This window comes from Rhagoletis zephyria, unplaced genomic scaffold (assembly GCF_001687245.7).
Source record: "Rhagoletis zephyria isolate East Lansing unplaced genomic scaffold, Rhagoletis_zephyria_1.1 Rzeph_scaffold_01486, whole genome shotgun sequence".
Taxonomy (NCBI): domain Eukaryota; kingdom Metazoa; phylum Arthropoda; class Insecta; order Diptera; family Tephritidae; genus Rhagoletis; species Rhagoletis zephyria.
The window spans coordinates 98,384-112,620 of NW_016158570.1; the positions used below are offsets into that span (position 1 = coordinate 98,384).

General features: G+C 36.0%; 2 protein-coding genes across 3 annotated transcripts in view; both read right to left on the reverse strand.

The window, feature by feature from the left end:
• Nmdmc (NAD-dependent methylenetetrahydrofolate dehydrogenase) overlaps positions 1-14,237 on the reverse strand; it is a 26,534-nt gene that overhangs the window by 10,825 nt on the left and 1,472 nt on the right. The window lies entirely within an intron of this gene.
• Positions 3,266-7,241, reverse strand: Rel (nuclear factor NF-kappa-B family member relish). The gene is made up of 2 exons (XM_017617778.1): positions 5,730-7,241; positions 3,266-5,509 (listed from the first exon to the last, which is right to left on the reverse strand). Exons 1-2 carry the CDS (start codon positions 6,636-6,638, stop codon positions 3,392-3,394), a joined length of 3,027 nt encoding a protein of 1,008 aa, XP_017473267.1. The 5' UTR covers positions 6,639-7,241; the 3' UTR covers positions 3,266-3,391.

The following is a 14,237-nucleotide window of genomic DNA, read 5'->3' on the forward strand; positions in this document are numbered from 1 at the left end:
ACTGTATATGGTTTGCTAAATTTTCAAATGCAACGTGCAAGTACTTAGAGTTGTCATATTCGAATAAAATTTTGCACAGCTTATTTTTAGGCTAAAAGAAATCTTTTTCCGCCTGGCAAACTGCATATTTAAAAAAAAAAGTTGAAATAACTTTCTAACGGAAATATGTGCGTAAATATACACATATCGTCGTTTAAAGTACAAAACCGCGTATCGTCATTCTGCAAAACCGCGTAACTGACATTNAGCCAGAGATGCGATTGCTTTATAAAATAGCGAACCATTTTGAAATATGAGTGTTTTTACGCTCTAGAAAATAATTTCTACAAGTTCACATACGAGGTTTTGCATTTTGCTGATACGCGGTTTTGCACTTTAAACGACGATATGTATGTCAGTGATCGGACTTCGAAACAATTCTGTGTGGTAGAATCTGGAAAAAATGTGTTAGATTTAAAAAAAATGTGGTAGATCTCTGGGTTTGGATCAAACTTTGTATAAAAATTTAAAAAATTCTGCAAGGTTTCGCCTAAATGGCAAACTTTTTAATTAGACTCTAAAAAAAATTATTTTAGTATAATAAATGAAGTTACTAAAAATTGCGTTGAGTTTTGGCAATTTTTGCCCTTTTTAAGAGGTTTCTGCAACCTTGCGATGTGCTGCCAGCCTTTCTTTTTATCACATCACGAAGTAGCGAACAAATGTGGCACGTTCCAGAAACATCTAATTGGGATTTTCCGATTTTGTCAATTCTCAAGTAAAAGTAAACTACGCCTTAGTAACCTTAGATGCACTTAAATTTGCTAATACTTTCACAAAAATCGCCATTTTTTAACATTTTCGCTATTAATTCTTTTTAAAAATCACATATTTTTTCAATTTAACACAATAAAACCGCGTTTCCGTCGAAAAATTGATTACTGAGAAAATTTACTATTTTAAAGTCTATTTTATCCTCCCATTCGGCTTTGTTTACTTTTGCTTGAGAAATTTCATAGTCGCCGGGAATGCGGAATCTTGTATTAATATTTAGTGTTGGACAATGTTTTCTCTTAAAATTAAGAGAATTATGTCAAGCAAAAATAAAACTACTCAAAAACGCGAATATGTGGTAGATGTGACAGATGATAAAAAAAGTGGCAGATCTACCACATTGTGGTAGAAGTCCGATCACTGATGTATGTAAGTGCGCCTCAGTCTCATCCACTCTTGAAATGGGATTTACAAAACTTTACTGATATGTACTTGGTCGGACAAAACAGCGCCAACAATAAACTGCAGAATGCATAGCAATCACAAAACGAACGAGTACATTCAATGAGGGGATTTACCGATGCCAGAGTGGAGCAACCTCCACGGCATTGATAAACAGCGAATAAAGACTAATAGCGAAAAAGTCAGTTCTAGGAAATGATAATGTAACCGCAATCGTGTGTTTCGCAAAAATAAAATCAAAGTATCTAGCTGTACGTATTTGAACATGTTTACATATATTTGTATTTGTTATTTGTATCAGTATTTGCAGTTACGTTTGTATACTGGCATATGGGTCTTTCCATGAAAATGTAAACCGAAAATGGAATCAAATGAGTTCAAACGGATTTATAACATTAAGGGCCGGTTACTCAATGTCTGGTTAACACTAATCTGCGGATTTCGTATTCAGATGGCGGAAAAAGGGTTTAAAAACGCGAAACGGTGGAGAAATGAAAAAATTAAATTAAAAATTTAATTTGGTATGTGTTACTAGTAAAAATATTGTATGGGGGTAAAATCTTTTTTTAATAAAAACTAACCAGAGATAATTTCTATTACAAAATGGAAGGATCGTAAAGGTACATTATTTAGCTTAGTTTAGGAATTTTTAAAGAAAAGAAAAACTCCCATGATTCGCAGACTTTCGTATATACATATCGTCGTTTAAAGTACAAAACCGCGTATAGTCATTCTGCAAAACCGCGTAACTGGTATTAGCTGCCAAAAATTGGATTTGCTCACACAAGCTCTTGGCTCAATCCTTATCCATTTTTCCTGAAATATACTGGCCAGGTATGCGATTGCTTTATAAAAAAAAAGAGAACCATTTTGAAAGATGAGTGTTTTTACTCTCTAGAAGATAATTTACATAATTCACATACGCGGTTTTGCATTTTATTGATAAGCGGTTTTGTACTTTAAACGACGATGTGTATATGTGCCTTAAAACCACTTCTTTTTTTGTTTTGTACGTTATCACCTTGTTTTGAACGGATATTTTCCACACCAAAGCTTCGAGGCTGCTTATATCTTTCTCAAACATAGTACCCTTGGGTTGCAACATAGCCGTAATCATGTTTTTCAGTAACTTCCATTTTTGAGAGATTTATGTTACTTCATAAGCGTACGAATGCCGCGTACGGCTGCATGGAAACACCCATACGTATCTATTTAAATGTACATATGAATGTATTTGTGTAGTATGTACATATTTTCTCGGAACTGTTTTTGTTCACATTTTTCTTCATAAATAAAATGTGGGGGGTTTGCCTGTGAATCCCCGTAAAACTGCGGATTGATGGGATGCCAGTATTGAGAATATGTGTCAACGAACGACATTCTCAAGCGCAACACATTTTACAAATACACACATATATATAAATATAAAAGCTTAAACACGATTATTATGCATCTCAGTACGAAAGAACTACATATGTACGTGTTTATGTGTACTAATACAAATATTTACTGTGCGAGAAGCTTAAGTAGGCAAATGAAAATTTATTTTGTATAGAATATACGTTATTTCTTAAACAGAGGAAATCAACTAGATGTGTTAATATGCATATGAATGTATGTACATATTTGCTTAATCATTGAATTACAATTTCAAAGTTAGCTTTATAAATTATATATGTATGTTCATACACATTTAATAACATACATTTATAGTACAAACAGGTTATACCTTCCTATACAATAAAATCTTACTGAACTTGGACTTTACTGTATATTTATGAATATATATACACTATTTTATCTTGCAGTTACATATGAATTTCATTTGCACACTGTGCTGTGAAAGGCTGCAGCTAATTTAATGCTGTAGTAATTGGTTTTGAATTACCTTGAGTTTTTAGTGGATAAGATTATCCAGACTTATATACAACGCCAATTCAAAAAAAAAATGAGTTAAGCTCTTTTTACATATATTAAGTTAAAGAACATGCATGTGCATTTGAGCTTCAAGAGTAACGAAAAATTACATTATTTATATGAAAACGAATGATTCTACGTATGAAATGCATACATAATATTTACGTAAGCAGGTATATTTTATTTTCTAATACCTATAATTTAGACATATAAACGTAATTCTAGATACAAGTAGGATGGTATGTGCATATATCCGTATTTATCCTTCTTGTAGTAATTTTAATATTTTCTTATCTATAAGCTCTAACGCCGACACAAACGTTTCGTAATCTATGTTTTTGCGCATATACTCCAGCATATCATCAGCGTTATTCCATAAGCATAGTAGATGCTGCATTTTGCATGGCACTGCTAATCTCTTCCATTTATCTTGTACATTCAAAGCGTTGGCAAGAGCACGATATCTACTTTCATCGCACAATAATTCATCGAAATTGCATGGTAGTACTTGATTTTTCAGCTTATCACGCTGTAATTCTCCAGCGTCTAATCCCATGCCTACGAATTCATCCTTTATTCTAAATTTTCCAATATCCTTAATTTCGTCAGATATATTGGTTACAGTGATCGTACTTTCAGCATCTTCATCATCTTCATTTGAAGATGAAGACATCTCTTCTTCTTTTATGACCAAACGATTATCATAATCTACATTGTAACCAAGTGAAGCAAACCACGTGATAATTTGGCTTCCCATCTTAGAGTCCAGCTCGCTGGCTAAATCGCCGGCAGTTCGTCCTGCCGCATTTGATGCCCGTATTAATTCCGATACATTTTGTGTAGTATCCAATATTAATTTGACAAGTTCAAAATTTGATTGCAATACCGCCATATGTAAACCATTGTTGCACTCCTTTGCGTTGGGAACAAGCGCCGCACTACGATCGTGTTGCAATAATTTCTTAGCAACATCATAGTTGTTTTGGCGAATTGCTAAATGAAGAGGCGTGAAGCCTTCATCGTTCTTAATTGTCAAATCGGGTTGTATATCACTGTTGAGAAAACTTTCAATGCATTTTTGGTGGTGTTCTTTCACAGCTATGTGTAGGGCTGTATCGCCATAGGTGTTTTGAATATTTGGGTCACAGCCGAGCCCTATTAGGGGACGAATGTATTTTTCACGATTGTATAGGCATGCTGTATGTAAAGCACTCTCATTGCGCGCATTTAGCACTTTGCTGAATAGGTATTTTAGTTTGAAATAATCCAATATGTGGCAGGTTTTCATTACGAGTTTGGGATTATCGCTGACTATGATCTCATGTAGAATACTCTCCCGCAATTCATTCCTTTCAGCATGTTCAATAAATATTTCATCAACCATTTTAGCAGCCTTGGCAAACGTATCTTGATCTAAATTCTTGGTGGTTCGAATTCCATCAAATATTTTAAAAATTCGCTCCAAATTACTATTTGTATGGACATCCACTTGTGTGCCTAATATAGACTTCACATAAATCTTGCGCATATCACTGGAAAGTTGTCGATTTGTCAGAGATGTTGAGGATGTACCATCCTCGACAAGTGTACCAGTTGAAGAAAGTTCAGAATATAAACTATCTATAGCGTCCGTCGAATCTGTGGGACAAATCTTGGCCAACTCTTCCGAGTTCATATGCATACACTCCTTGAATATATCGCTACCTATCAATTTGCTGATTTGGAAGTTTTTATCATATTCTTCACTTATGGTTGGCTGATTCATATAGTGAGAACTGCCCATGTCTGTATATTGCATTTGAGTCTGTGATACTTCCATTTTTATGTTAGCTGTTTGTTCCTGCACTGGCTTTGGTAATTCGAAGGAACTTAGGGAACTTCCTGATCCCGAGCTACTAGTGGCACTCGAGCAGGTTCGACGACGTTTACGTGACACAACGATATCGCGTGGCTTGTATCGGAATGTTGCCGGTGGATAACTACGTTCGTCGTCAGAAGGTCGCACCAGTTCTACATAAACATCCACAGGTCTATCTACTTCTTTATCTTTATATGGCGGTGTTTGGCAAACAATCGCATACTGATGATGTACATCGGATTCACGGAATTTTCCATAGGCTTCCCAAACAATCTCATCATCTTCGTTGGTTTCGTAGAATCGTACTTTAATATTTTTCTTGCTTACTTTTTCTACTAAAAGAATGAGATCATCACCTCCCGACACACTACCTGTAACAATACTCAGACGACAAATGCGAAGTTCACCAGTTTGGGCCGATTTGCGATTATTAATGGGGTTCGTGTAGACTGGAGCTGCTATACGCGTGTATGTGATGTCATCGTCCTCTACTTTGAATGCTTCGAAACATAAGCGCACCTATAAAAATAAGACGGGGAATATATTAAATTATTTAAAAACATTTTAAAGGGGTCTTTATCAAGAGTTTCATTTTCTCCGAACGGGTTCACTTTTCCCTTTTTTCCCGTGTATTTACTATGGGCGGATGAAAAATTTTCGGATGAATTTTTTCGAGCGAAACTTTCGAAAAGGCTGAAAAAGTTTTCAATAATTCAAGGACTACACGCTTTTTAAATACCTGATTAAGATTCATTTCTTTCGTCTCCTTTTCCGTTTGTTTGTGTAGCTCCTGTACTTCCTTCGTTGTCAGCTCATTTCGGGCCAACTCAAACTTCAAACGATCCATTTTTTTCTTCAACAACTCTTCAAATATAAATTTCTTTGCAGTGTGTATGATACCCATATTTTGAAACTGCGCCACATAGCCGCGCTCAGGTGAAACAATCAAATTATGTGGGTCACAAATGTCCGTATCGTCCTTACGCACAACCAGCTGGTGTGAATGGGGACTCTCAAGGTTAGTTTGAAAAAGACTGCAACGTATCACCGCTTTACCATTAAAATTGCAAAGCTCAACCTCCGGAAATGTTTTAGGAGTGCGTTTTGAATTGGCGCCATTCAGCGAACCATGTGTTCCATGCATTTCAGACTTGTAACGAAAGCGAAATTTTTCGACCGGATGTTCTAGTATTCGCAGCTCCGCAGGATATTTTCCATGTGATAAACCGGTTGGTATCGTGGAGGCAGATGGCACAGAAAGGTTTGGCAACATTTGTGAAGATTGTTGATGCAGTCCACCGTATTGATGTTGTGTTAACGAAACCATTGTTGAAGGCATACCTGTGCCAGGAATATTATAGTGAATGTAGTTGTTTGTTGGAGCCGAGGGAAGAACATTTTGGTTGTTGTACACCAGAGTTGCATTTTGTAATGTGGCATAACATGGTTGAGGCGACACCGAGGGTAAGTTCAAATTTGAAAATTCAGTCTGCAATAAAGATGCCGGAGATTGCGAGGGCGACGGTGGCGTTGATTGTAAACTAGCATGCCCAGGCGACATGGTTGAATAGCCACTTGTGCTAGCGTTTGACGATTCACTCACATAGCGAATACTTTTTGTATCCATATCGATATAATCGTTAATCATTATGCTGGTTGTTTTACAATTTTTTATAATTCAGTTATATACTTATGTATGTATGTACTGTATGTAATATGTTTGCACGCGTAAGCACCATGCGTTAATCTACCCTTGCTAATGAACGCACTTATTATACAAACATCGTTATTTCTTGATTGCGATAGGAAAAGAATATCGAAATATTAATGAAATATTTAATATTTCAACTGTATTTTCTGTATTACACGCAAATGACACTTTTTGCGCAATTTACAACTACTTCGATCAAATGCACGATTAAAAATGAACTTTTGTTCACTCGCTGTTCATCGTGTTGATGAGACAGCCATTTGAGATGGGTTCTTCCCCGCCATTGGATTTCGTCGGCCCTTGCTCGGGGGGATCGCACTCGTTCGAACGAATGACGGACATGCCGGTGATTCACGCGTGTTGACAAAAGCGGGTAAAACCAAACTTATGGTCTGATTATGCATGCTTCGCATATCTTCGCATAACCTCGCACAACTTCCCATAACCTGCAAATTGTAATTTCGTATGTTCTTTGTATGTATTTTTTATGTACTCCATTACCCAGAAATTAGCGGAATTTTTAAAAACTTAGCGATCTGTTTAGTTTAGATTTTGCTTCACATTTTCTTAAGTTACATTTTTATTGCACTGGTACAAATGGTTGTGCGAAGTTATGCGAAGTATGCATAATCAGATCTTTATACTATGTACTACATTCATATGCATTAATATATGTATGTACATATATACAAAAAAAATATATATATTATATGTACATATTAGAGTGATTCAAAAATTTTTTTTTTGGAAATTCATAAACGCTACCACAAATTATTAATATTTGTGATTAAAAAAGAGAAACGGTTTTTTTTTTATTTCGCAAAAAAAAGTTTTCTTAGAGGTCAAGCTGGTCCGTTTTTTATAAAAACGCTGATGTTCTCAATTTTTTTTTTTCTTGACATGTCAAAATGCAGCTTAAAATGTGGTTTCATGTGTTCTGGTATTATTGGGGAACATTCCCTTAATTACATACCTGTCTTGGGCAGTTAAAATAGGCCTAGTGCCCGAAAATAAGCTTTCAAAAAGAGACTAGTGAAATTGAAACGTAGATACTGAACGATTTACGCATTGTCATAGGTTGGAACTTCTTACCAGGGGGTTTCTGGGGCTGCTAATTTGGAATCTGAAGTCAGTTTTCCAAAATCCAAACGGCGATCCACATTTAAAAAAAATGGTTGGATTTGTTCGAAAACCGGCACTCGAGAGTTTTTGGGGTCGCCGATTACGAATCTGATCCAAATGGCGGATCCAATATGGCGATCAAATTAAAAGAAATAAATACTAAAATTAAAACGTTGATACTGAACGTTTTAAACATTGTCAAGGGTTGAAACTCATTTCCAGTGGTTTTTTTGGGGTTGCTGATTACAAATCTGATCTCAGATTTAACAAATGACATTTTAATATACCTTAGGTACATATCGTCGATGTTTTTGCAAAACCGCCCATCGACCAGTTGCCGACCAAGTTTGTATACAATAAAAGTTTAATAAGTACAATTTTTTGTACATTTGAAAAAGACGTTTTTGGGTAGGAAATGGCGTTTTTTCAGACCAAGAGGGACGTTTTCTCATGCCAAGATCTGGCAAACCTGCACACGGGTCGCCCTTCCATACGGAGTCAGCTGTTTGTACTCGTATGTACATATGTATGTACCATGAACCAAAAATACAAGATCACGCCTTCTTCTTAAGGCTCAGTTAGTCAACGACGTAGCGTAAACGTAGGTTGACGTACGTAGCAGCATATCAAATTTACTGTTGATAGAGAGAGAGGGAAGAAACGGCAACGTCACCGCCATGCGGTGGTGAGTTTTAGATAACACGCGAATCGCATAAGGTAGATCGTGTCTGCGTCAACCTACGTCTACGTTACGTCATTGACTGTTTGAGCTTTTAGTAGCCTGTTATAATCGCATTTAGGAAAAAAGTTGGGCGACTTTGACATTAGCCGTTTGTTTACATTTCTTCTGTGTTTATAATTTGGTGGCGGCTTTTTACTGCAATTTTCTTCATTTTCGCCCGTGACAACGTGTGTACACATAAGATAAAGAATAATTTAACACAACGGAATGGGTTATAGAAGAATTTGCATAATAAAAATGATTATTCATTCGTTCAACAATTACGCGTTTTTTTTGTTCTCTTCGTTGTTTACTTCTTACAACAAAGATGGCTTCGAGATTTCAACAGCTAGAAAATAACTTCTTTCTTTCCTTAAGGCGTGATCTTGTGTCTTTCGTTCATGGGTATGTACATATGTAACACATGCAGTGTTACCGCTTTACAAATTTTTACCGAAATAGGTAATTTTTTCTTTGTTTATCATATTTGGTAGCTTGGTGAATTATTTTCCAACTTGATAACTTTTTCGATTCAGTCCTACATGTAACATAGGTCAAAACAAGTTCTAGTTCTACATTAGAAAATGGGCTGTAAGCGTTTCCTTTAACAGAAATACCAGGTAATCCTGAAAGTTTCGCAAGGCGAACAGTTCTTCGGCGTTCCTAGGTTACTATAATTTTGTGATCTAAAACAAGCTGCCGCTATCAAGCTATTGTTATATCTCCTATAATCCTTTCCAGAAGCATGCCCCTGTTATTCACTTTCGCTACAATAACAACGAGTTGTCCTTCTTGTTATCTACGTTCTTTGGTCATAACTGGANGGCGGCTTTTTACTGCAATTTTCTTCATTTTCGCCCGTGACAACGTGTGTACACATAAGATAAAGAATAATTTAACACAACGGAATGGGTTATAGAAGAATTTGCATAATAAAAATGATTATTCATTCGTTCAACAATTACGCGTTTTTTTTGTTCTCTTCGTTGTTTACTTCTTACAACAAAGATGGCTTCGAGATTTCAACAGCTAGAAAATAACTTCTTTCTTTCCTTAAGGCGTGATCTTGTGTCTTTCGTTCATGGGTATGTACCACGATTGAGAGAATACAAAGGTTGCGCCGATCTCGGACCGCTATTCCTCTCTTAACGAATTTGACAGAATCGTTGTTTGCATGACGTCACACTGGTGCAACTTGTTTACATTTTCCTTGCGACATTTTTTCTTCTTCTTCCATTCTTGCTCACGTTTTGGCATTTCTCTCTCGCAATTGCACCAGTGTGACGTCACACAAAAGTTATTCTCAAAAATCCTCTCTGATCGGCGCAATCTTGTATTCTATCATTCTTGGGTATGTACATATGTAACACATGCAGTGTTACCGCTTTACAAATTTTTACCGAAATAGGTAATTTTTTCTTTGTTTATCATATTTGGTAGCTTGGTGAATTATTTTCCAACTTGATAACTTTTTCGATTCAGTCCTACATGTAACATAGGTCAAAACAAGTTCTAGTTCTACATTAGAAAATGGGCTGTAAGCGTTTCCTTTAACAGAAATACCAGGTAATCCTGAAAGTTTCGCAAGGCGAACAGTTCTTCGGCGTTCCTAGGTTACTATAACTTTGTGATCTAAAACAAGCTGCCGCTATCAAGCTATTGTTATATCTCCTATAATCGTTTCCAGAAGCATGCCCCTGTTATTCACTTTCGCTACAATAACAACGAGTTGTCCTTCTTGTTATCTACGTTCTTTGGTCATAACTGGACAAATGTGGATTTTAAAGTGCTCCGAAATTTTGGTTCAGTTTAAAATAAATTTGGTAATTTTTTGTTGAGTTTGGTAACTTTTTCTGGTGATTTTGGGAAAAAATAAAAAAACAAATGTAATTAAAATATAGCCGCCTAAAAGTCAACACTACGTTGCTAATGCATTTGACAGACTTTTCGTTCATTTTCTGACAGTCGTTTACGGCAGCTTATTCACATTATAGTCAGCCCTTTAGTTTATCATATCACTCAATACAACGCCAGAGTTGAGTTAAATCTGCATGTTAATTTTAATTGAGTACATATCGTCACCTGAGTGGAAGACCTAGCTCCATGGATAACTAGATATGAAACTCTCTCATTTTTATCTGAGAGCGCGCCCAGGAACTCGTTTCGTAGTTGGCAGCACTGCCAATCCCTGGGCAGATAATCAGCTGGTGCGAAACACATGCAGTGTTGCCGCTCCCACTAGATGTGTGGGAAATGCACCACCTTGAATTCAGTGGTTTTATTGCGCCTGCATTTTTTAATATTGCTATAAATCAGTATTTGTAACTAAACACGATTTCACTCGCATTTTAAACCCTTGTTTAATCAAAAGTTTCTCCATAAACTTCTCAATAAATGCCCACACATGTTTTCGTCACAGTGGCTCTATTGGAAAATGATATAAAAAATACACACTTTGACAGCGCTCTCACGAGAAAGAGTTTCGTATCTAGTTATCTATGCTATCTCGGCAGCCAGTTCGAAAACACCCCATGAATCAAAAATACAAGATCACGCCAACAAACCAGTAGCCTGTTATAATAGCATTTAGAAAAAAATTGGGTGATTCTGACATCAGCCGTTTGTTTACATTTGTTCGTTGCTTACAATTTGGTGGTGGCTTTTTACTGGAATTTTCTTCATTTTTGCTTGTGACACATAAGGTTAAGAATAAATTAACACAATGACATGATTTATATCAGAATTTGTATAATAAAAATTATAGTTTAAAAAACTCTAACCTCCTTATTATAATTGCCATTCGTACTGTCATCAGGTATGTTACTTGAGAATAGAAATCGCTGCATCTTTTAGGCGCATCAATATTACATAGTTACATCCTGAGCATGATTCAATAATACAAGGTTCGATAAACTGACAGCTGTATCTCTCGCACCGCTCCCTTAGCAGTGGCACCGTGTTGCTTCTTTGAGAATTTACTTGGAAAAAGTGTAGCTTTGCTGTGAAATAAAAGTATGAGCTTTTGTGCAATATGTTTATTTGTATATGCATATGAAGCCCATTAAATGATGAAAATATAAATTGTTTTTAAATTGGATGTTTACATAAATCTCATACTAGTTTTATTTTAATTTTGAGTCCTTTTGCAGTTTTTATACAGCTAAATGGCTCATAAATTACGTAATTCACTTAGATATATTAATATTTCGTTCAATATTTCGTTTAAAATACAAGATTTCCTGCAAATACATTAGAATTTACAAAAGGAATTTCCCTACTAATTGCCTACTTTGCGTACTTTTCTACTACCATTTTCGCAACAAGGGATTGCATTCTTCCCCTTTCTCTGTCCTTCGTAAATGCAACCTTTTGTAAGGGAGTGTCAAACCGCGGCTGTCAATAATTATCTAACCTTGTATTAGGTGCGTTCGTTTAAAATCTCCAGTAAAAACCAACCAACTGCCGAATTCCGGCAAAATGTCATCTGTTCTCTCACAAGAGAAAAATATCCCAAATAGTACGCGAACAGAAAATTTGCAGAAACTTGCAAGTTAGACGAACAGCTGATATAATTTTTGTGTACATTCAAAAGTGTAAAATTAAAACATACGAAAAGTCATCACAAAGTGTTATACTGACACAGTTTATTGATTAAACAAATAACTACTTATTTCTTACAAGTTTAATTAGTCGCATTTTGTAATTTTAAATGTCCAAACCATCAAATTCAATTTTGTGGTTTGCGTAAATGCCAACCAGCTGTTTTTGATCAGCTGTTTTCCTGTTAGCAAATTGCTGTTGGCAAAAATTTTTCCAACAGAAACCAGCAGCTTCCCCTCAAAATGAAATGTCACTTTGCTCTCTCAATTTCCCCTACTTTGCAAGTTTTTTGCGTAAGCGAACGCAAAAACTTGTAAGTTTTGGTTAAACATGAACAATTAACAGCTACGCGAACGCACCTAATAGGTGCGTTCGTTTAAAATCTCCAGTAAAAACCAACCAACTGCCAAATGCCGGCGAAATGTCAGCTGTTCTCTCACAAGAGAAAAATATCACAAATAGTACGCGAACAGAAAATTTGCAGAAACTTGCAAATTAGATGAACAGCTGATATAATTTTTATTTACATTCAAAAGTGTAAAATTTAAAACGTACGAAAAGCCATCACAAAGTGTTATACTGACACAGTTTATTGATTAAACAAATAACTACTTATTTCTTACAAGTTTAATTAGTCGCATTTTGTAATTTTTAACTTCCAAACCATCAAATTCAATTTTGTGATTTGCGTAAATGCCAACCAGCTGTTTTTCATCAGCTGTTTTCCTGTTGGCAAAAATTTTTCCAGCAGAAACCAGCAGCTTCCCCCCAAAATGAAATGTCACTTTGCTCTCTCAATTTCCCCTACTTTGCAAGTTTTTTGCGTACGCGAACAAAAATGATTATTCATGCGTTCAACAATTACGCGGTTTTCTTCGTTCTCGCAAAGAAGTAAAGGCGGATTCACCGTTCCTGTCCGGACACTTTTTGTTAGTAATTTTACGCGTTCCTTTCCCAACTTGTCTCACTGAGAGCGCGACAAAAATGTGCTGAACACTCTTTGTTCGAATCAAATTGATTTTGATTTTCTGTCGGAACGACTTGATGATTCGGGTTGCCGCATTCTCCTTAATATGCGTTTGCAGTGAATTGAATGTGTTATTTGCCCTAAAAATCGTATGTAGGCAACAATATCATCAGCTGTTTGCTTCAGAACAAAATAAAATGTGCCGAACTGAACGGTGAACCGTACTTCAGCACCCTCTCCGGCAAAAATGATTTTCATGCTATAACAAACGTTGTTCCGCAAACGGAACCGTAAATCTATAAGAAGAGACAACACGTTATAATTGTAGCGAGTGTGAACATCAGGAGCGTGCCTTCTCTTTTGCCCAAATACGTTTTTTGATCTGGACGAAAAGAGACGGCACGCTCCTGATGTTAACACGCGCTACAATTATAACGTGTTGTCTATTCTTATAGATTTACGTTCTTTGGTTCTCGTCGTTGTTTACTTTTTACAACAAAAATGGCAGTCGAGATTTCGACAGCTAAAAAATTACTTTTTTTTCTTTCTTTTGTTAGCGCGTGATTTTGTGCTTTCGTTCATGAAACACGCTACCTCAGAAAAGCTTCAGACGTCCACTTCGAATTTGATTGAAGAACGCCCTATCTCAGAATTTAGTTCAAAAACGCCCTATCTCAGCTGCCGATTCAAAAATACCCTATCTCAGTACATTTTCAATGTATTTTCACTTGAGATAGAGGCATTTTCGAAGCGAATTCGGAGATACGGCGTTCTTCATCCAAAATCTGAGATAGGGCGTTTCAGGTAAATTCTGAAATATGGCTTCCTTGAAAAGTTTTTGAGATAGGGCGTTTTCGAACTGACTGCCGAGATAGGTCGATCTTCCAGGCGACGATATAGAACTAAATATAGTAATAATCGTTCTTGACCGATTTAAAAGAAAAATTCGCAATATATGTACATATAAATTGAACCAAATAAAAACTGGGACGCAACATTTGAGCAAGTTTTTGCTATTTTCTCTAGTTTATTGAATGTTAATAATTTTTTTATGAAAGTATAGCTGATTACTCAACAAACACCATATAGATAAATCCAAATTTCAGACTGTGTGCAAAAATTATGA

Bases quoted from the DNA above. Each gene is read 5' to 3' on its own strand.
- Rel (XM_017617778.1), bottom strand. From the start codon at position 6,638: ATGATTAACGATTATATCGATATGGATACAAAAAGTATTCGCTATGTG. The intron at 5,510-5,729 runs GTATTTAAAAAG...TTATTTTTATAG, and splicing joins AAGAAATGAATCTTAATCAG to GTGCGCTTATGTTTCGAAGC.